Source organism: Aythya fuligula, chromosome 9 (assembly GCF_009819795.1).
Source record: "Aythya fuligula isolate bAytFul2 chromosome 9, bAytFul2.pri, whole genome shotgun sequence".
Taxonomy (NCBI): Eukaryota; Metazoa; Chordata; class Aves; order Anseriformes; family Anatidae; genus Aythya; species Aythya fuligula.
The window spans coordinates 20,050,255-20,074,911 of record NC_045567.1 but is presented as its reverse complement, the minus strand read 5'-3'; the positions used below and the strand labels follow the sequence as shown (position 1 = coordinate 20,074,911).

The 24,657-nt window shown below is 35.1% G+C and overlaps 1 protein-coding gene across 1 annotated transcript in view; it reads left to right on the top strand.

Moving 5' to 3' along the window:
* NAALADL2 (N-acetylated alpha-linked acidic dipeptidase like 2) overlaps window positions 1–24,657 on the top strand; it is a 328,471-nt gene that overhangs the window by 257,548 nt on the left and 46,266 nt on the right. The window contains exon 12 of the mRNA XM_032193291.1: window positions 6,352–6,447. Within this exon, the coding sequence (XP_032049182.1) occupies window positions 6,352–6,447 (96 nt within the window). The remainder of the gene's footprint in view (window positions 1–6,351; window positions 6,448–24,657) is intronic.

The following is a 24,657-nucleotide window of genomic DNA, read 5'->3' as shown; positions in this document are numbered from 1 at the left end:
GAAGGGAGATTAATTTTGTTTAGGAATGGAGTGTGGGAGAGTGAGGGCGGCAACCATAGCTATAATTCCTGCTGCATAAAAAAATAATATAGTTGGCTTTAATGTTTTTTGGATTATCATGTCTTTTTTTTTTTTTTTCCTAGTGTACATTTACTAGAAATTTGCTTGGAAAGGGCTATTAAAAATAAAAACTAACACAGGCTATTATGAGCTCACTGAAAGAATAAATGAGGAGGCTGATTCAGTTTCTCACTGTAGGAAAGTGTTGCTCTTGCTGTTAAATGCTGAGAGATACTCTTGAAACACCATCTAGAGTCGTATCTCTGCCGTGTGCTCCCTGGGATAAAGAGTGGGCTTCTGTTATTTGGAAAGTTCTTGCAGCTTTCTCTGGTTAGCATAGTGCTTGAAAGACTATAAAAGGTAAGAGAACCAAAGTATCTTTGCCTCTTTTGAAGTTCTTTATGGAGCCGTCTTTTCTTTCAGAACAAAACAACTGTTTTAAACATTTCCCTTCAGAAGGGTAGAGTAAGATATTTCAGATGCCAGCAAGGTATTTCAGAGAGTAATCTTGGATTAAATGTTTGCAGGTATTATCTATGTATATGCACATAAAAACATCTTGCACATAATAAATGTTATATATGAATATGTATAAATATATAAAATTGTAGTTATCTGCTCTGTTTTATGTACATGCCATAGCAAAATCATTGTTTCCTGGACAGAAAACTGAAGTGCAAAAATACTAAAGCCTGCTTAAAGCAGTGATTCTGTATGACTCCTTTTTAAGATCTTAGCAAACAGAGTTGATTCCATCATGATCAAAGAGACTTTCCACTTGTGTTGCCAACATGTGTTTTGAGTTGTTTACTCATTGTTACTTGCTTATGTTGTGTTCCTTTAAAAGTCAGTACTTAAAAGGAGGCAGTAGCAAAGACTACCTGTTGGCCTTGCCCAGCTGCTGTGGTCTCGACTAGGTTGGAAGCTTTTGGAAGGAGGGTTAATTGCTCAGTGGCATCCAGAGAAAGAATATATCTAGGAGAGTTCTTCTAAGCATAGATGTGGTCTCATTCCTCACATGAAGGAGTGAGTAACTGGGCCAGTATTCATAGCCTGACCACAAGAGAGATGGGGAAAAATAAGTTCTGTTCTTGGGATCCAAGCAGGGGCTGTGCTGAATTTGTTACACAGTGGAAAGTCACTGGAAGATTGCTGGGCTGAGGAAAAAAAATCTAAAAATAACAACACCCTGTGTAGAGAAACTTCATGTCCCGGATTCTGTTCTCATTCTGTTCCTAGTTTTGAAGAAAAATGAAGTTTGCCATTTGAGGTATTTGCATTCAGGAAGATAACAGGGCTGATCTGCATCAGAGCTCTAGCTTGCTTGGGGTTCAGTCACACCACTCACCTGTGTAATGCAAACACTTACAAGCTAATATTTCCTTCCACTTGAATTGGGAGGGTAGAGGGGAAAGAAAAAGAAAAAAGCTAAACCTGCTCTATGAACAAAAAATTATGAAATTAATGAAATATGCTGTTCAAGGCTTCCAGTAGGTTTCAGCATATGAAAGATGAAAACACAGGCCTGTGAACTGAATGAATAATAAAAGAGTCACTTTCTCATTAGCAGTGAGGGAGAAACTTGACATGATGCTTTAAATTCTTCTGAATATTTACTGTAAGAGCTTGGCTACTTCCTCGAGGAACAAAATTTTATCTAGATGTTGGCAGTGTTTTTATTGATCAGTCTCTATTAAAGTCAGTGTCAAAGTCAATTGGTATATGTCTGTCTTCCTTTCTGCTCAGGCAGTATAGTAGTCTGGAAGTTTAGGGAGAAATCTGTTGGTATCAGAAAAGCACTTTATATCTGATGATTTTCTTTTCCTTTCTAAGGAAAGGAAAAAGGGCAAAATATTAAAACCAAATTCAGTCTAACATCAAAGCAGGCTTTTCTCCAGATTACTAGTAACATAGCTAGTTCTGGTAAATTTTCCTCTTTCAGTTATAATACATTGTATCTAAGTAATTAATACACAGGCATTTTAGAAATTTCCAGAAGTTGTTTTGCTTCCATTGTTATGTGGCTTGTGTCTGGGAATGGTTTGAAGCTGTTTGTATCAGTCCTGTAGTGGCTGGTGTTTTGCATCAGTTGCAGTATGATAGCATTTTATTTCTGTAATCCTGCTTGAGACTGGGAGAGCTTTCATAGCTTGCTGATGGTGGATGCTGATCAGAGATGTCATGTCACCAAAGAAGAACATGGGAAGTTTCTCTTGTTTTTCTCCAGGAATTACGGATGTCATGTGCCTCCAATTTCTGCTGCCATTTTATATTCTTTTGTAACACTCATATAAACATATATTTTCTTAAGCTGTTTGTAATACAGAATAAAAGTAGGGTAGATTTCGTACGTGTGATTTTGAAATTGAATAGTAATTTGGTTACATTGATGGTGCCACTCCAATTAAGGTTTGCACTAAATGCTTGACCAAAATTATCAAAAAGGCTGCACTGAAAAGCATATGTGGGAGTTTAGAGGAATAGTCTTATTTTCAAAACTGGTAAGTGTGAATAAAATATTTTTATCTTCAATAGAGCTGATGGTCACTTTGAAGTCACTTTCATATTCTTTCTGCCCTTTTTTTTTTTTTTTTGGTGATGTTATTATATAGATAATCATTATTTTTGTATTGGTTATCCTTCCCCATTCATAAAACATCAAAGCAAGAAATGCACTTAGTATAATGACTAAAAGATTGGTGTGATTAATATATGTGGTAGTAAAACAAGAACAGCCATCAGAGCTACTGATAACCTTCAGGAGCTGCTGTGAATTTCACCCATGTGCTTTTCTTTGATTCATGGTACATTAGAATCCTGAGGATTCCTTTCTTTGGGAAAATGAGCAAGCAGAAGATATTCCCATATAGGGGATGAGTGAACTGATCATGTTTGTAAATGAGTAAACTTCACAATTAAAGGGAAAATTCTCGCCTAGCGCATCATTTCTAAAAATACAAGCCATGATTTCTAAGAGCTTTACAACATGGTAATAACCATCAAATGATTCGGTCTTAGAAAGATAGATACAAATGTTTGAATTCATTCCGTATAATTAGGTGCTTCAAGAAGGCACCTAAATTAAAAGAATGTGTATGAATGTATGAATGAAACACTTCCCGTGTTTGTATCTCTGCTATTGAATGTGTTATGAATGTAGAACTACTAGAATCCTAACCTGTGCTCTTCAGGTATGTGCCTAGAATAAGGTGGGTAAAAGCATGTTAAGCAGGGTTTCCCTGTCACGCTTGCATCTGATCCATCGAGTTCAGCTTCCAAAGAAATAACATTTGTCTAGATGGAGCTACGGTCTGATCTTGTGCAGCAAATCTAATTCAGTAATCATTCCCTTCACTGACTCTCAGTAAGGTACTAAAGAAAGAATATAAATAATGTAACTGTTTCTACATTATTGATTGCAATTATGCGAATGATGATGAACAGCATTAGCACCACTGTAGCAGAATGACAATCTTCCTCAACCTCCCCGCAGTCAAATGACATGGCTCTGTAAACTAGTGCACAAACTTAAAACAAAGATTAATAGATGTAATGAGTTAATCTTGAAGTATGTATTTTATCTTTATAATAAATGATTTTGTGCATCTTCTCCCTGAAATCTTAAAAAAAAAAAAAAAAAAAAAAAAAGTTTTTTGAAGGGAAGAATGACTTCATTTATTATTCTGATGTTTCTGTGACAAGTTATACAACACAGATGCGTGACTGAACACAAGAATTTGTATGAGTGAGGGCTAATTATACCTTGTATTTATTTATTTATTAAGAAAGTGGTGGAGGCTTACAACCAGAAATAGTTCTCTGGAAATGCATGGAAATACTGATATAATATTCATCATGCAGGCATTAATCTGTAGAAAAAATTAACAAGCAAAATTACCAGCAGTGTAGCTATCTTTCTCGAGGCCTACCTTTCACTGAGCTTTCTATGAGACACGTCACACTATTCAGAGAGGCTGAAGTTAGCTGTAACATAGTAGTTTAGGAGGTGGACTGAGCATCTGTAGGGAACTAAGCCTAAATGGAGTTGTTTTGAGTAGAGCATATTGGCATATCACACCGCTGATATGATCATAGTGCATTTGTGTCCCATGCTAGTTTGGTTAGACAACTAACAGTGCCGTGCCACTGTAGTGCCCCAAACTGGCTCTTGGTTCCATGTGATGTGATGTCCTGGGTGATACAAACACAGTTCTGATGCAGCTGGCACGGATCGGATACCACCACTTTATCCCCCAAGGGTGCATGAGAGAGATACTTTATATTGCTTAAAGAGTGGGGTAGGCTTTTTCTCTACTTCCTTTTAACGTTTGAATTGGAGCTAACAGCATTTTTTATTATCATTATTATTTATTTACTTTTTCTCAAGTACAATTTTTCTTCAACCTTTGTATGGCTTGGAACCCAGCATGAGAAAGAGCAAAGCTCAGTCACATAAAGAGAGGTTGTACAAGCCAGAACAAAGCATCTAAATTGTTTGTCTCTCTCATTTGCTTACTTCCCAATGTTTAAAACAATAAGTCCTACAGAGTGTTTTTAGCAAGTGAAAAGGTAGTGAAGTGCAAACCTTACAAATCAATTCTGTTAAGCTCAGATCAGTTTTAATACTTTTTTACCAGAACTTTATTCAGCTGCTGCTCAGCATGAAACATCTGAATGTAAGTAACTCTTTGGCTGTTAAAGAATGAGTTGAGCATCATTACAAGGTTTAATACTCCCTAAAAAAAAAGGCTTCACTTTCTGTATAGACAAACTGGGGGAGGGGGAAAAGAGTTTGAGTATAAAGATAAAACCTATTGAAGATCGGTGTATACCAAGAAGAGAAGAAATGTTAGTCTAGTAGATGCAGGAAGCTGGTAATTGAGAAGGATGTGATTCCAAAACACTGTCAATATTGCCTAACAGTCCAGGATATTCTAGCTAAATACAGTAGTGTTATATTCAGGTGCTTGGCAAATCAAAACGCAGAATAAGATTCATTAAAAATTTAGGCCTTCTAAAAGGAGATACAAAATATTATGATGTTGAACTTGGTTGCCTAGAGATAACCAGAGCCTGGCACAGGGCTTGAGAAGATTTTTTTTACTCTTTCACGACATAGGTAAGTGAAGCAGGGTTGCAGAGGATTTGTCTCTGATTATCTGTGTCAGAGTTCATTTTGAAGAGTATATTTTTAAAAGAACTGCTTATAACTAATAATTTTTAGAATGGTATGATACTCATGCACTTTCATATCCTTCTGCTGATCTCTGAAATAACTTTGGCTGTGGTTTCTGTGGTCTTGTCTTCAACTCATTGCTGTTGGTGAGCAGTACATGTATTCAAAGTATGCTTACCAAGTGGGCAGAGCACCGGAGTCCATCAAGCTGGACCTCTGTATTTATTTTTATACCCAGTGGGGTGTAAAATGGGCACTAGATTCCTAGCTGTTCCAGAAGGGCCAGCTCTAACCATACCTAGAGGGCAAAACTACAGGCACTTAACAAAAGTAAGGATAATTTCAGGGTGCATGCCTCTGGGGCTATAGGGATGTACAGAAAGATTTTTCATTTTAGTTTTGTTTCTGGATTATTATACTGGGTTCACAAACACAGGCTCAAAATAATTCCCAGTTTCAGGCATCTGTGTACATTTGAGACCTGGGGTTTTATTTTCGTTTCTTTTTGCTTTTTTTCAGTCCACACCTGGGTATCAGTTTATTGTTTTCTTGTGACAGCAAATATGCAACCTGCTTGCTTGCTTTCCTGCAGTATGAGACACAAACGTTTTGTACAAATATTATAAAAGAGTGGTAAACCTAGAGGGTATAATTCTAGGGAACTGACCAAACCCCCATCTTATGCATATGGTATTACTTTATACAGAATTAACATGTTTGCAGAAGATAAAAGTATGTTCTTTGAGTATTTTGAGTATTGAGTTCTATTGAGTTCTTTTGTGTTTACATTTATTCTGAAGAATGAATTATAACTCATTTATTAAATGTTGTAATGCTGGCACATTTTTTTTCCTCTCTGTAGAAAAATTCTTTGCTGGGTTGGGAAACATAATTACAAAGACTACTGCTATTCCAGAAATAGTCATAAAACTTGGGCGGGGTTGTCTCTTTCAAGGACTTGGAATCAGTTAATTAGATCAGTACAATGAAAGCTAATAATCCACAAAACTTAAGAACAATTGGAAGAGTTCTGAGTCTCTGAACAAAACCCAATAAGTATTTGAATGAATAAATTGATGTAGAATCCTAAAAGGGTGTTTCTTTCTTTCTCACAGAATTCTAGCTTTCTCTCCGAAGCTCTTTTTCCTGTACATGCAACAAAAACTGAAGAGCTGGATCCCTCGTTCAAACTGCACGAGACCATTGCAAAGGTAAAGAAATGGAGAGATCTCATTTCCATTTACTGTCTTTCACAAATTTAAATTTGTGAGTAATATAGACAATTTTGGAAGGTGACCTATTTTTCTTCCTGTTAATACTTGTTTTGTACTAAGAAGTATTGGAGGATTTTTCATTGAGATTCACCTTTTGAATATCCTCTACTGTAATATTTGGTCAACCAGCACGATCAAAAGAGCTTTTATGTGTATATGCTTCATTTTACGTATTCAGTTGTATTTCTAATGGTTCACATTAAGCTTGTTATCGGCATGAATGCAGAGCATTGAGCCTCACTAGATGGCAGGAAGTATCAAGTTTGTTGCTGTCATTTTTGACAGCGAAGAGGGCTCTGAGGGCACCTTCACCTGCATGGACAGTTTTATGAACCGTCACAGCGTACTCCACCTGGGAAGAAGGGGTTGCCATCCTAAGAGTCTTGAGATTGGCCCACACAGGGGGATGTTCCCACAGTTAATGTGTTCTGACTTCTCTCTCATTGCTCCAGTTTAGTTCTCCCTCCATGTTATTTATTCATACAAGCAAAATTACTCCATGCTTTCAAGTGCTCTTTGTTCACTGTGTCCTCTCATCAAGCCCTGGTTCTACAAAGATACGTGATTGCAAATGAGTCCTCATTCATGGATTAATACACATGCACTCAGGCTTCTTATAAACTAGAACTATGTAGACCTCACTAACTGATTTATGTGTTTATTTGGATTTATCTCTTTTGGAAGAGCAGCTGCTATTGAAACGCTTCTTTTGGCAACAACAAAAATTAATTCTCCAGGATCAGCAATGTGCAGATTTAGCATATAGGCACATCAGCAGCTTTGGCAAAACAGCTACTGTTCTAATTTTTTTTCTCAATTTGTTTGGATTATAGTTTTTGTGTTTTTTGTGTGTGTGTGTGTGTTTTTTTTTTTAATATAGTGATTTTTTTTGTTTTCTAAAAGAAAAAAAAAAAAAAGGAAGGAAGTACATCTTCCTACACATGGTTTTTGAAGCTTGACCAGTTAAGGAACAATCACAAGAGAAAAGTCGTCTTTGAAGCTTTTTAATAGAATTTATGTTTATCCAGTCCTTAATGCCAAAGTGACTGAAAAGATTCACCAGGTTTTTTTATTTTTTTTTCCAAAGACTGAGGGCAGTATGTATTTGATTAATTACTGTATAATTGATTTTGTGACTTACTGGGCCATGTGTAATTTGAATAATCTGTATTTAAGTATTTGCTTTAGAATTTTGACTAACACGGAAAAATGCTCACTAGATAGTATGACTTGAAGCATTTTGAAACTGTTTAAGTTATTAGAAATTGTTACAAATAATTTTAAGTAGGTTCACTGAGCATTACAATTGTCTTTTTTAGAACTTGGTGAAGATTGCAGTAGGATACATTTATTTCCATTATGCTTTTCAGACTGTAGCCCGGGATGTTTTTATATAGATAAATAATATGTGCAGCAATTGGGTGAGATCCTCAGCCAGCGATTTTTGTCATCTTTAGCTTAGCTTAATTGATCTACTTCAGTAGTTTTCTGAGTAGATAGAACAGGAAGTTTTCTAAATTTAATTCATTGTTTACTCTTCCTTACTGATAGATAATGTGGGCACTTCAACTTCATTAACACTTGGAAAAGGAGATTGATGAATGTAGTAAGTAAAATGAATGAGAGGTGTTCATCTATGAAAGAGATAGATCTATAATATGATTGCTTAAAAGATCTAATTTGCCAGAACACTTGTCATCAATTTATGTTTGATTTTGGCACTTTAAAGGTGGATTTAGGGCAGATTGCTGCAGTGCCCAGTCATATTGCATTTCAAAATTTAGTGATATTTTAAGTGGAATTTACAGACCTTGTAATCTGAAGTGTGTTTTATAATACATATATCAAGTATCAAAATGGAGAAATCTTTGCCTGTGTGGCAGAGAATGAATTTTTCTATCAGACCAGAAGAATTCAGGTGAAACTCTATTGTTATTAAACACATAAAACTCATAAAAGTATGTGCTATTGTTCAATAAGTTCTGTCAGTGTTACTCAGCAGCCTACATCAGTGTTTCATGGTAACTAGTCAACTGGAGGTATTAACAATAAGTTTGAAAATACTTTTGTGTTTTGAATTATGCTCACTAAAGTAGCCTAATAAGACTCCAGGATTACACAGTTCTAAAAGCTTTAATGGCAGTTCCCCAACAGGGAGTGCCACTGGAGCCACTTACCTAATAACAGCCTTGGAATAGTAATAACCTTTTATTGATTTTTACTTTGGCAGGCACCAAAGTGTTGAAAGGTATGCCAGAAGTGACATAATTGGTTTTATAATGAGTTATGGGTGCTGACAGATGACTCTTGAGAAAATTATTAGCGATCCTGATTATTCCACACTTTGATTATGGAGCTGCATGAAGTTGAACCAACTATCATAATGCAATTAGCTTCTAAAAGTTACATAAAACAGCAGTAGTAAAGGAGATACCTTTTATTTTTCTCTGTAACACAATGTAGGTTGTTTTTTGTTTGTTTGTTTGCTTTAAATAAACACTTCCGAGGATATGACAGGCAGATTCTTTTCTTGAAGCAAATAGAATAAAAAACACTGGACTGCAGGATGGTTAGTAAATGAAACCCACATTTTAACCACAGATAAGGTCCAGCACAGAAATTTTGATATGAGGAATTCTCTAACAGAATTGTACTGTCCTTTTCTTTTGAAGCATAAGAGGGATATATATTCCCATTTACCCATTGTGTATGGCTATTAATTCTCTAATACAAGTGTAGGGGATACCCTTTCCTATTGCAAATGCAGTGATATCCATATCTTTGGTAGTTCTTTTCTGTATCATCTGCCTAAAGTCAAATTCTGTGACTTGATGCATGCTAGCTTTGATAAATATTTGGGTAAGTGATTCCACTTTATCTTCATGCATGGTGCTTGTGAATGAGCTCTTTTTTTGCATGCTTCTGTATTGAAAAAGTTAAAAGTAACTATATGTGTATATATATATATTTATAACCTATATATAATATTCCAATTAATAATTGAAATATTAAATTTATTAAACAGAAGATAATACAACGTATCTAAATTAACATGAAGGAGTCAAAAATCTTAATATTCTGAAGTCTAATAGTGCATATGTTGAATCAGTGGAATAATACTGTAATAACGCTGTATCTTGCCAGAGTTTTAAAACCCAAACAAAATCTCGTTGTAGTCAACCCACTTCAAATTTCTTTACATATCACTGAAGCACCTGTTGTATTTTTGGCAGGGATTGCAATCTCTGTACCATCAAGTGGAAACACTTTCACAAACCACGTACAGCATGTTGCAGAGTTTTACCGGAAACATTTCTCCCAACACGTTATTACTGGCATAGCTACTTCAGCAAAGTACATTCGCGTTCAGGTCTTGTTCCCACTACAACACACCCTTTCAATATCTGGCTGTTCTTTGAAAAAGCTGTGTGGGATTGTGCTTATGCATCCTTGTGGCATCTGTTTCAAGACAGTTCTGCATCTGGATTTCCATTGATGTGTCTTTCTTCCTCATATAAAAATTTCCTTGGTGTAGAACTAGAGGATTTGGCAGGATGGTTCATGATTTCTAGACAGCAGAGACAGTGTATTACTCCAATCAGAGTTACAACACATATATCAAAGTGCTGCGCATGCAGAATGAATCTGAAATATTCACAAAGCAAAAGTCTGATGCATGCAAGTACATTGTATGTCCAAACCCAGACCAGTATCCTTTATGCTTGGAAAGCATAGGCATATATATGGCAGCCTGCTCCTGTATCATCCTGTGGTGTGCTAACTGGAATTTTTTGTTGTACGCTATGAGTTACCTTGTGAAAATGTGACACTTTGAAGTGTCAATCTCCACGGGTAAGTTCTTCAGTTAACTTTTTTCAGTGATCTGTTTCTTTTGATGTCGTTTTTAAAATTCCTGTTTCATTTGGGTGTACCAGACTTTCACATCAGTTATTGTTCTCTTTATCATCATACCTCTGAAGACATTGCACAGACCAACAGAACTATCTTGTCTTTTTATATACAAATTACATTATGATTTCATACTTCCAAACCAACTGCAAAAGCCTCCAGCCAGCAAAGAGGAATGCTGATCAGGGTAGGTGACAGAGATGGTGAATGAAGTTAATATGCAAGAGGCACTGTTTGGGGTGTATGAAGTGAGAACCAAGCTGGAGAACCAGATTAATATCCGTATTTAAGAAAATCTGCTGTTGATAGCAGTTTTTTAGATGTAGAATTTGACCTTTCTTTGAAGACATCAAAATAGTCTGCAGTAACATTTGGATGCTCTGCTACACATAAAAACATCAGTGTTTTGTGTGTGTTTTTTTTTTACCTGAGAAATTGCAAGATGACTTGGTTCATATCTTGATTTTTCCATTAGTCCTCCCACAGCTGACAGTAATTTGTAGTATTGCAGCAGATCCCATCTGCCATAAGGTGATACAATAATAAGAGGCAAATTTTGTTAGCAAAATTTGATAACATAGGTGCAGCATAATTCTCCGATTGCCAGATAGTCTCCCCATAATTTACATTACTTGCTTTGCTTTTTTAATCATCCTCTCGTATTCTGGTCCTGAGCATCTTAATGGTGTTTGAGATGTGCAAAGTAGAACTGTTGTCTGTGGTGACAGTCTTAGTGCATTCACACAAAACCAAACTTGTCTGAATTTTTCTGCAAAGAAGCACAGTGATATTTCACAGAAATGGTTTGATTTAGCACATATTCTCTTAAGCACACAAGTGAGAGTTTTCATTTTACCTTTAGCCTTCTTGCATGAAAGAACATATAATCCAGTTCAAGCAGAGGGTAAATATAAACCTGCTGAAAACTCCCTTCTGACAGTATGTATTTTATTCTGTACCTATTGTGAGCAGGAAAAAAAAAAGAGAGAAAAAAAATCTGGTGATATAAACTACAGCTGTAACTTTGGGGATGCTGTATGACTTGTTGGGAACAGGGAAGTAACAGTATACAAAGAAAAAAACAGTTTGGATTTTCTCAACATTAAATGTGAAAGAGGTGGCTTTGCTGCTAAAGACATGACATGTTCTGACAGACAGTCAGACTGTGTTTGGCCAAACAGCATATTCTCTATGAGCTAGAGCCTAGCTAGTATAGATACATTCGGAATTTTTCAGTAGTTCTTTTGTGCTAAAAGCAAATAGCCTCAAGGACTCTTGTACTTTATACTTGAACGTGGATGGATAAAAACTAAGTAATAAAAATGAGTTGAAAACTCAGAGCCCCTGATAAAGATTTGATGAACCAACTTCACTGGCCAACACAACTTCACTTGGTTCGGTCAGGTATTAAAAAGCAATGGCACCTCCCAGAATTTTCCACATCTTTTCCTCTACTGTCTCCTTCAAAATGGAGAAAGAATTACAGGACAGAACTAGTTCAGTGTGCTCCTGTACCATTTATTTGTGAAGTTAAGGAAAAATCTCATGACTCTTTCTGGGCTTCTTTGGAGTGGCTGGAGTTTAATATGCTTTCAGCTTACAGAACTCTGACAACTAGGAAAATACCAAAATAACCAGGCAACTGTGGCTCCGTTAAACAAGAGAAACTGAATGAACAAGAAAGCACAGCTATTGTTAGTAGCATGCTTTATGCAGATACTATTCCCATGGATTGTCTGTGTACAGTCCTACCTGTCCAGTGCTCTGACTGTTAGGTGGGAATTAATTCTAGATTTCTTAAAGACATTTATTAAAAGTTATTTTCATCCCATTTTCATATCACAGCAATGCTGTATGTTCTTTAAACAAAGTTAGCATTGGCTTCTATCAGAATGTTTCTTAACCAGATTGCTGTTTAGAAACATATTGTTCCTGGACTTTTCTTTTAGACCTAAATTTACTCAATTGCTTCTAAGATTCATCTGTAGGCTGTCAGTAGAAAAGGAAAAAATCATAGCATTATTTTTCAAGGTAGTGTTGCAATTTAAGTGAAGTAAGCAAATACACGTCGCCTTCATTTGATTCAGTCACAACACAGGGTAAACATATAGCATATCAACATACATAATATAACATCTTATAATGGAAACCCAAGATTGGTTTTCTTAGTAAAATTTGTGGAAGATATTTTACTCCAATCTACAGTAATCTGGCTAAATAAAAGAAGATAAGGTAGGAGTGAGAGGAAGCATTTTTTAATCCCCATTTTATATAACATTAAAAGAGATACCACCAACCATGGTACTTAAAGCAACTGAGCAATTACTTCATCTCCTCACCTGAATTCATCAGAAATCCACAGAATCAAGTGATCTGTCTAGGATATAGATAAAGGCTGGGGCATAGTTCAGTGCTGGGGGCTGTATTTCTGAAGTTGGTATTTAGCATCTGTGTTTATTTGCTGTAATTTCAAGTACTGGCAATGACCAATTGGGCAGTTCTGTACCGTATACATAAGCCTTGGGAATGCCTATGTTGGTGGGAATTTGCTGACTTGGAAGAAGTTACACTGCCTACGGCAATGCCTTCATTTACAATGCCTTTTTTTGCTAATGTAATCCAATTGCATCTCTAGGTGGTTACTGAGTGCTCCATTGGTGACAGATGCTCAGCATAGACATTTATGACAGGCGTCTTCTTTCTTTTTTTTTTTTTTTTTTAAGGTGGTTGATAATCATAAACGTACGGGGAAGCCACTTCATATTTATTGCATGTCTAATGATTGTTTTCCATTTTGTCCTGTAGTGGCTTTGTGCTGTGTGATGGGACAATTTATTTTCCATCAATTGCTTTTACTTCAAAAACTTAAACTCGTTATGAGACATATCAAATAATTGGACATGAGCATGCATTTTGTACGGAATGTCAACACGTATTTATATTCAACAACTGAAATCCAACAACTCAAAATGTGAAGCTTGCTACTCTAATAGGTAGGAACATGCCTCAGGTTATTTAAATTTTCTCCTATGATTCCCACTGTCCTATTTTCACACAGTTACTGAATTCATCAGAGTATAATTTTATTAAACCATTCTTCAGTAATAGTACTACTGTAGCATTTGCTACTAGTTAATACTTTAATTGCCAAGGATTCAATCTTTATTGTAAGCATACATACATGTATACTGAATTTGGTGGCTATGCAAGGAAGATACAACTCTTCTGTTTTATTAACAAACTGTTATCTTGTTTATTTTCTCTTCCTTGCCAAAAATAAAAATAAAAAATCAGCGCTTATGTGTCATGCAGCATATAAGTAGATTTTAATTAACTGCAGTTTATATTATGAACCTGTATAGAACTCTGTCTTCTGAGGGAAACTATGATCGCATTTGACAAAAAAGTCAAATGAGACAATCTTTTCCCCAGAGTGTGCCTCTTAAAACATTGTTTCTTCTAACAGTAATGTAGTAATAACTCTTTTTTAAATTTAACATCATCCAATTTGCATAGGAGTGGATACGAGGTAAAGTCAGAAAACTTAAATATCTTCTTAAGTGCTTTTTAAAAAGAGATGCAAATTAGCTGCTTATATACTGTGAATAAATTATTTGGTATTGCAAACAAAAAGTTCTTGTGGAACCTTTGTGCAAGTTGTGAGACAAAGCTAGTAAATACTTACAAAAAGTATGCTGAGTCAAGAAAGAACGTAAGCTAAAGGTATTACAAAATCCCAAGAAGAACATCTTGTTTATTGATCTGTTTTTATTAGGAACGTGGTCCATAACAATAAAAAGTACTGCCAGTTTGCTGACACACTAGCATTCATGAAGCTAAGATTAGGCCAATTAACATCAGACTAAGTACAGGCGACTAGCTGTAAGCCACAATTATAAAATAAGTACAAATGTCCTTCAGAGAATTGTGGACTGAAAGATCCTATATCAAAACCAGAGGAAAATACTAACTAACCATTTAGGTTATTTCATATCTTCTTATTTCAGTAGGTAGCAGGGAATAGATCACCGAATAACACCACAGATTTTTCTTTTATGATGCGTTCAGCACTTTTGAGAGGAGTTAGTGACAATGAGCAGGGAGTTCTGTCAGTCCCCGTTTCACCTCTGTGAGCCTGAAGCCAGATCTTAGTCCATTTGAGCTGTAAAAGCTATTAGTTCTCTGTTCACAAATAGTGATAATTGCATTGAAAGAGTGTTGTCTAAGCACTTAGTTCAGAAAAGCAAAACCCACTTTCTTGAGTGCATTCCTACTGAAGAAAGGTCACTAATGACTGGATGGGACTTTCTGTTTGTCAGTCATATTGTGGATAAGAATATTCCCACAACAGGAAAGGACATAGGTAAATAAGCTTGGCCTTCTACTGGTAAATTTTGCCTCTGGCACTTAGAGTTCAAGTATGATCCGTTCCATTCCTATTCTGATTCCAGAAGAGTGGACTCAAGCCCATGGGTATGAGACGTAGGCAGCTAACAGGATCGATCACCCCATTTTATTAACCAATGAATGAAAAGCTACAATTCAGAAGAAAGGATAGAAAATGTTCTAGAGTAATGCAATAGTATAATCTAATGTGCTGCACCGTTTCCCTCCCTTAAAATTATGTAGAAATAGAGTTTTATTGTTAACCTTATTTTAAAAAATTGTGCTTCCTGAATGGTGCTTCCTTGGCAGAATCATTCAGGATGATGTGGTGTTTTCTTATAGCCACTTGAGAACTCTTGAATCTCAGGTCTCTTCTTTTTAGGTGAAAGAATAGTTCATGCAAACTTTAGGATTTACCTTTTTCAATGTCTTATGACATCCACCTTTCATGCTAATGGGCTAGGAATGTACACGTTTTATTATGAAATGAAAATTATTTACCATTTACTATGGTAATGAAACTGACAAATATTTAAGTGAATACTGACACAATTCTTTGATATGTATTGTAGTCAAGGAGAGTAATTTGCCCAAAGATCATGGTTTCTCCAGCCATTTATCTCAAACTTCCCTGGACAGGGAGAATAGCATGGCTGATCCATCTGAATTCATGAAAGCTCACTGAAATTTTTTAACATCCAGTATGAAAATGAGCTGTGCATTCAAGGTAAGATGAAAACTGACGTGTACTGGAGGGCTGATACAAGTTACCGTTGTCAGAAATTAATGCTTGTTTCAAACGTAATTAAAGTTAGTACAAAAATGGTTGAATGCAAGCTGAGTTTTTTAGTGTGAATGTGACATCTTGTTACACTAAAGAGCCCTGTCAGATCAACAGTATTTTATCAACAAAACATTTTCCCATTTGGACTGAGGCAACCTGACATACTTTGCTCCATATTTGACAAGTATTCAAAAGTTCTGATACTTAAATAACACAACTATGTTGAAAACATAGTGACTATCAGGGAAATAGGCTTCCTTTATTGATCACTAGCCCAATTTTCTTGATAAAATTACAGCCAATAAAAGGACCATTGGTATTGTCCATTTGCTATTCTTTGGTTCTTTTCTTTTTCTTGTTCTTTTCATCACAGACATAAAAGTATTATTGTTGGTCTTTGATTTGTCTTAACAAGTTTTTAAGTGCTTTTTATAAAGCACTGAGTTCGCAAAAATCTTCCTTTTACTGGCTTAATTGAGCTATGTATACTGCATGGACAGTTCAAAATCCAAGTCATTTTATAGAAAAATAGTCTACTTATTGATATTTTCTATATGTTTTTATAAGGTATTTTAACTGTAATACAGATATATGTAAATATATGTATATATATACTCAAAAACAGAAAAGCTAAATTTTTTAGCCCAACATAATTACAGTTCTATGCTATAAAAATTGGCAGGCTTTTTATCACACCTTCCTGTAATATCCAAGGCAACAAACAAAAATCAGACTTCAGCTCAATTTAGAATATTGTTGTAATACTTTGTGCTTCTAAGGATTTTATTGCCTTTTTTTTTTTTTTTTTTTTTTCTCTCCAAAAAAATGGTTTTAGAACACAAAAGTGAAGATTGTACAATTTTATTTTTTTTCTCTGTGGGTTGTTTCCCTGGTATATCCTTCCGAGGAATCTAATTTTAAATAATATTGGTGCATATGTCCAGGTGCCAGACTGTGTTAATCATTTAGATTTCCCTGACTAGTGCTATCTGTCAGATAAATGAATATGATGTAAACAGATGAGCCCAGATCTAATTTCCATTATAGTTCTACTCCAGTGTACTTCGATGGAGTTCACTCTGATTTCAACTAATATATGAGCCAATGGTCTACACAAAGTGTGCATATAAAGTAATATATTGGTCAGATTTTGAGCTGCTCGCAAAGCATTTGAGCCTATAAGTACAGATGCACTCTCAGATTTTCAGGTGCAAAATGAGAGGCAGCAGCTGCAAATATGAATCATTATATTTCAAAACAAATCTGTAGTTTTGTTCTGCTTTGTGAATATAAGACCTATTTGAAAATTAAATTATAATCCATATTCTGCATCCCATCAATAACCATCTAGTAGTATATCATATTGACATTGCTGTGCTTGAGAAGGGAATTTAGCTGCAGTAGTTAAGAAGAAACAGCGGACTACTTTGAAGACAAAAGAGTAAGACTTCTCTATTTATGCAACTGAAAAACTTCATTAGGCTCGGTGGAATAATTGCTCTGCTACAGAAATTCTAGATATCATTAAAAAAAAAAAGGATTTAATCAGTATAAAAAGATAGGAACTTTTTTTCTCCTCATTTTTTTTACTTGCAATATGGAGAACATTCCCTTGTGTCTGCAGCACTTACGGCTCAGCGTGCTATGACTTCTGATTGGCAAATGAATTTTTGAATAGAAAGTCTGTAAGTAATATACAAAATTATATATATTAAAATAAACTGTAATTTATGTAAGTATTTAGAGAAAGATGTAACCTTAATAAACTATAAGTTACACGTCTTGTTTTTAAGGTAATTTGTTTGCCTTAATGTGGAAGAACACTACTACAATTTAAGTTTTCATCTTGATTTTATCCACATTTTTAGAAGAGACTAATGAGTTTATTTTATTTTTTGAATTAAAAGAAATGTTTGCCCCTTCCTGGCTTAGATACATCACTTCTCATTTACTACCCTTCCTGTCACCTATATTCACCTATATGGATCTTTCAAAAGACTTGAAACTAATGTAAAATCTAAGATCATCAGACGTATCCATTGGTTTTGTGCTGCTGATTTTATAGGTTCACAGTTCCCCTAAGCCAATTTGAATGCTGCTACAAACTGAGCAGTTCAATCTGACTGAAAAGTAATCATTTGGTTTTGTTGGTGATTTTGTTCTGGGGATTTGTTTGGTTTTCAGTTCTCAGAACTGATTTGCAAATACAAGTTTTAGTGCCCACATACAGATGACAAGAAGTGCATGCAGAGAGTAATGTAGAATCAACTATCAAAAATTACACTTCTGTTGAAATAGACTTTGAATGTTAAACTTAAAGGGTGTTGAAACTGACCCAAGGAAGATAGGTTATTTGTGTACAATATTGCAAGTTGATTCTTATCAATAAGAATCAATCCTTCAATACCTGTCATAAATCTAAAAAAGAAAAAGGTCATTTCCAGGTTTGTTGTTGATTTTATTTCAGTAGATTTGTGGAAGCATCGTGGCTAAGCTTTCCAAAAAATAACAAATTGCTACTTTTCAACATACCTAGGGCGCATTGTGTCTGGAGAGTGATTTATTCTGAACTTTGAATGAAGACAAGAGAAACAAATTACATAGCCTTTTATGAAACTCATTATTAAATCTGGACTTCAGGAGCTTACTGTGCAAATTATTATTGGAATTTATAAAACCTAATTAAGAGTTAATGCATAAGAGCTGTATTTTAATTTTGATGCTAATGGCTAAGTACCAAAATTCCAATTTATAAATAAATATATTGCATGTACTGTATACTGCAATGAAAAAATGTCTAAATCATAAAGGTGTTTTTTTTTTTTTTTTTTTTTTTTTTTTTGGTTTTATTGGCAAGATTTGCATATATATTATGTTTTTTACAGAATTGTTTTAGGGTTTGTAAATATGCTTAGGATCAGTAAATCCATTTGGACACTATTTACTGAAAATGTAAGGGTAGTATATTATTTGGCTCATAAGGAATTATAGATTTTAGTGAGATTCCTAAAAATACTTCCCCATTTTAAAATTCTGGCAGTATTTGTGGTAAATTAATGAAAAGCAAAGCAGATTTGCATCTCCCAGTTTTATTAGGTAGCCATTTTGTTTGTTTACCATTAATAAACTTGTTTCATAATGCAGCTTTATGTGTTGCTCTGTACCTAAAGAAAAATTAGTTCCTATGCTCCCTGTTTAAAAAAGCTCTGCTTCAGAATTAAATCAAACCACAAATCTGGTCAAGCTTGAATTGTAGAGGTGTTTGCTATTACTCAGACTCTAGTAGTTTGTTGTGCTATTAATTTTTTGCAAACTATTTTGCTTGCCACAAGCTATGGTTTAACGATCAAAGTTTAACTGGGGAAATTTTATAAATAAATAAACGTATATATCTTTTTTTTTTTTTTTTTTTTTTAATTTAAACCTTATAAGCTCAAAGGTATATCGTTTTGTCAGGAATTGCACTGCCAGCTAATCATTTTCTACAGCCAGTTTTTATTTGATAGATAAAAAGAAGAGATTACTCTATATAACCATTTAAAGTTTTTACTTTTTCTATTTTGTGTAGCCAAGAAGAGGATTTTATCCAGAAAGACTATGTTTATGTTTACCTTCTGCTATGCTTTTTCCCTCAGACTGTTTATAAGTTTGTAAACAGAGTGCAGATGAGTTTTAAACCACCTTTATGAAGTCTCATGATTTATAAGCTGTGTACACCAGTAGTACATGCTTATGTGTTTAATAATTGAATCTAAATATGTGCTTGATTCAGACATCAACATTAACCAGCATTTACAAAACAAAAGAGCAAAGCTCTTTGTTTAACCTCTATGATTCTTCTTGAGAAATAGACCTATAATACTGAATTCCTAGCTTTTACTTTAAATGGCAGAAAATGAAGTGCAGTTAGTTGAGTACATGATGAGCCACATTGCACAAGGTGTCACCGTGTTCCCTGGAACCGCAGTACACGGTGCTTAAAAGTTCCTTGAAAAGGCCACATTCCTCTTTAGTTCTCTCATGTGAGCTGCCTTCTTGAAGAAAGATCTGTGATCCTAGAGCAGCACTGATCTCAAATGGTCAATATTAATTTTATTTTGACATTAAAAAGAAAATCTACAGTCTCAAATATTAACAGTTGCCATTCCTAGCAGCTCTACTGTAATAAAAAAGACAAAGATGATAATGAATAAGAGATTGTAAAATTATATGAGCGTATTAAAAAACAGAATAGTTCAGTTGGAAGGTAGCTACAAGGATCATCTATCTAGTTCCACAGCCAGACTTCAGAGCTAACCAGAAGTTAAAGCATTTGGATATTGAAGACAATATCCAAATGCCTCTTGAACACAGACAGGCATGAGGCATCAACCACTTCTCTAGGTAGCCTGTTCCAGTGTTTGACCACTCTCACAGTAAAGATATTTTTTCTGTCTGAACTTTCCTTGACACAGCTTTGTGTCATTCCCATGTGTCTTGTCCTCAGTGACCAGGGAGCAGAGACCGGCGCCTCCGTCTCTGTTTCCCGTCCTCAGGATGTTGCAGCGAGCAGTGAAGTCGCCTCCCAGCCTCCTATTCTCTAGACTGGACAATCCAAGTGTCCTCAGCCTGTCCTCATGGGATATGCCCTTTTACCAGCTTTGTTACCCTCCTCTGGATGCTTTCAAGTATCTTCACAATGTTTTTATATTGTGGAGACCAGAACTGCATGCAGCATTCAAGGTGACACCACACCGGTACTAAATACAGAAGAGGAATCTCCTCTTTTGGCTGGATATGGTGCTGTTTAATGCACCCCAATGCAGCTTGCTCTCCTGCCTGACAGGACACACTGCTGGCTCTCACTGAGAGAGACTGATAACTCTCCAGTTCTCCAAGATATCTAGATCCCTCTGCAAGGCCACATCCCTCCAGAGAGTAAACAGCCCCTCCCAGTTTAGTATCATCAGCAAACTTGTTAAGTTTGCATTGATGCATTCAATATCAAGCCATGTTCTCCCTGGCCAATTCAAAGTTGAATACTATTCATTTTTTGTGAAATGGTGATCCAAAAGAAAGTATTTCTCAGCTAAGAAAATAGCACATGAAAAGAAATACATCTTGGAATCACTGACTGAACGTCTTTACATAGTGCAGTTTGATTTCAGGCTAATTGCAGGACGAGGTTGGGCCTTTACATAAATATCATCAAGTCTTAAAGTGATGACGAAAACGGGGCACAGGAAGATTCTGCTTTAACTGATATAAATTCTTTTGAACTTAATGTTCTAGCCATGGCAATCCTTTGGACAAGGATTAAGGCAAAGGTAAGGCAAATTTTAAGCTTTTTTCCCTTCTTTTTTCTTGAGATAAACTGAACAAACTTGTAGCTGACAGGAACCTCACATGAGATCCTAATGAGGCAAAGAGAATGAAACGTTTCTTTTTATGCTGAAGTATCAAAGTCATAGTGACATTTTATCATATTAAAAAAAAAAAAAGCATGTTGCAAATTGATAGATATTTTTCAAAATGTGGAGGATAGAATGCTGAATATTGAGGATATTAGTTAATATAAAAACTTGTCTATCTCCTCACTTTATTCCTCTTCCCATACGAACTTGTGTATGATAATTCTTTCTTTCGCATTCACTTTTTCTTGCAGTAGAAAATCTCTATCCACACTAAAATCTCACAGGGCATTGGGAGATGCTGATTTGTTACATGGAACTTTTTCTACTTGTTTCCTAAGAATTAATTTTTATCTTTAGATAAAGTGTTAGAGATTTGTTCAAGTGATTTTTCTGAACCAGCTTGTCTTAGAAACTATATGTTCTAAATGCTTCATTTACATCATTGCATTTGAAATAGACCATTAGCCTAAATGAGTACGTTCTTACTTGCTATTCCAAAGAGCACTGATCTATCAGTCAAACCCACATAAAAATAACGAAATGTGAGAAAATAATTTAAGGAAACTAGATATTAAATAGATGTTCTTAGAAGTCATCAATTAGAAACAAGCAAATGAAAAACAGAAGAATTTACTTCCAATCTTTAAAACGTCCTTCACTGGCAAACTTCAAACTATCTGTTTTTTTATGTTTAAATGTTTCTTAAAAAAATAAAAAATAAATAATCTAAAAAATTCCCATTATGCCTTACTCTATTTACCTGGCAATGCAATTCATGACTGTTAGATACATCATTAAGAATATCCATATATTTCTTTGAAAGGCTCTTGTTTCACCCATTTTCTGTTGAAAATTAGGTCACTCCTGTTTATGTCTAGAGTTTTGAAGAGATACTGCTGCATTCTTCTGTACTGAATTACAGGTAAACAAAGTAACTCATGAAACAGTCACGGCAGGAAAGAGAACAAGATCATTATAGTACATATGTCTGAATTAACTTCCCACCTCTTCATGAACATTAGTACCAGGCCCCATAAAAATGCATACATCTCTGCAGAGTGCATTCTGATAATGTTTGTGATGTGCACTACATGAATTACTTGTTACAACACCTCAACAAAGCTGTGAAAAAGTTACAGAATGATAAATAATGTGTTAATGTCATGGCATCCAGTTTTGCAGTATTGGCCACATTTTTGTAGATACTGCTGCATCACATATGACAGAATCTATAAAGTATTTGATTATAGTCCATTTCAACTTATTTTTTTTCCAAAAGACAATTTGGAAGTTGGCAAATAAGATGAACTTTCAATGAAAGAATTCACTACTTACATTTAAAATCTAGTTTGTTTTATCTGGCATAGTTTTGAATTAATCTGTTTTCTAGAGAAGGACAAGGATACTCTCCAGAAATTTGATTTTTTTTTAACGAAACAAGTAAACAAAAATGATGTATTCAGCAAACAAAAATTTAGTAAACAAAAATCTTGAGATATTTAGGTACAGTTTAGTTCCTGAATCTACAGCAAATACTTTTATTTCATCATGCTGTTAGAATTATATCATCAGTCTCTTATTGACTAGTTGTCAGAAAAGACAGATCCAGAATATTTTTGTAAAAGCAAAACTTGCACATACCTAGAAGATGTAATTTTTCTCCTCTTCATGCCTCCTGCTGGGCTTTACTGTCACTGGTTTCCCACACCTCATTGCAGGAGGTCTGAGGATTCTTTAAAATGGACTCAGCTGATACGCTTCAGCTTTTTAAGTACACCATTGGGAGAGACTTGTCCTGTGAGCTGGAGAGGCTTGACTTTTAACTTACTCAGCAGTTGTATACTGACAGGAGAAATTATTTTCTTACTTGCCAGAGAAAACAAGTTCTAACATTGGCAGAAACACCCAAATGCTGACAAGCTTTGGACAGTTGTGTTGTAGTTATGTAACAGAAGACTGTATGTATGTGGACACATTTTTAAGAGCTGAGCTTTAGTTCCAAAATAAAGCACTATACATCTGGGTCCCACTGAATATTTTAAGCATTCAGCTTGTCCGGAAACAGATGAAGTTTTAGTGTTTACAATCTACTTTTCAATTTCCATTTATATGCACAATAATTTATTTTTTCCCACAAATTTTAAAATCAGAAGAGATCAATACTTAAACATACATGCACAGTTTTTAAAATAGCAAGCCCTTAGAAAGCACTAGTGTACATAAAGTTGTTTCAGAATATATTCACTAGTAGTGAAGAGATGCTATTTCTCTCTGTAACTGCCTGTCCCATATCTCTAGGGGAAAGTGAAGCTAAAGACAAAAAACCCTTCTCCTCAGGACTTGAACATAGTCATTTTGTTGTGTTTTATGTTGATGACGGAGCTCTATTGTGTGCTGGATTCTATTCTTGAACACAGGTCTAATAGCCCCAAATGGCCAGAGGTAGGACTTAAGTGAGTCTATATGTGGTATGTAACCTGTTTTAATACACTTCTAAAGCGGAAAGTTATGTGATGGTTTCTATATATTGACAGGCATGCTACATGCTTTTTTTTTTTTTTTTTTTTTTTTTTTTTTAACTAGTCACCAGTTCACCAGTTTTGATAGTGCTAGCTATTTGAAGATATCAGCTGTCCCAGATGCGCTATGTACACAGAAACATTGTGAGCACCTATCTGGTAGCTTTGATTATTTTTGCTTATTATTACATTTTTATGAAGATTGTGGTAGATTTTGACCATGAATAAGTTCTGTCTTCACTCTTGGTGATTCTGACAGTGATGGAGGTGCTTCGAAAATGGATTAGAAACCAAAGCAAAGAAGTGAGAAACCCAGATATGGAAGCATGGTTTTGCTCAGTGCATTCATTAATAACATTTTTCTGGTTACACTTCAGGCTATGTACTTTTTCTTTATTCTACAGTTTGAGAGGACCAAAAGAGGCAGAAATTATAACCAAAATAAATAAATAAATAAATAAATTTCACCATGTTCTTCCACTAAATTGAGAATTCAGTTGTCATGATTGTGTGGAGATACTTTGTTCAGTAGCCATTGCTGTTTGGGGATAATTTTTCTACCTGTTAAGTACTGTTTGATAAATCCAGTATCCATGCTGGTGGGTAGTCTCTAGGTTTTTTTACTATTGTTTCAGAAGCCTGTCAAGAAACATTTCTTCAAAGGCCCAGAGTGTCTTCCTCCATTTGCTGCAATTTTCACCGTTTCACCGTGGTGAAAACAATAGAATTCTGCTTCTGTTTGGTGTTTGTGCTTTCTGTGTCTCAGTTACTAGTTACTAAATCTGACATGCAAATTTGAGATCATTATAAGCACATATGAAATGAAAAAATTGTTTCCAGTCAGTGCAAAATATACATGTGCTTACTATACTGCTTAGAAGAGCTGTGCCTTACAGTACTGAAATATGTTTCATTAAAAACCTTCAAGTTTTGTAGATTTTGACTTGAATTGCTTCATGGATGTGGATCATAGAAATCGAGCTGCTCTTTTGAGAATATTGTAGGCAGAAGAACAACAAAAAGTCATTTCCTTAAAATACACCCTTCACTTGTCCTGACTTTCTAGTATCTCATTTAATGCTATTTATATCATTATGCTTTCTATTGTACTTGGGGGGGGGGGGGGAAGAAAAAGAGGATTTTAGCGAAACTTCTT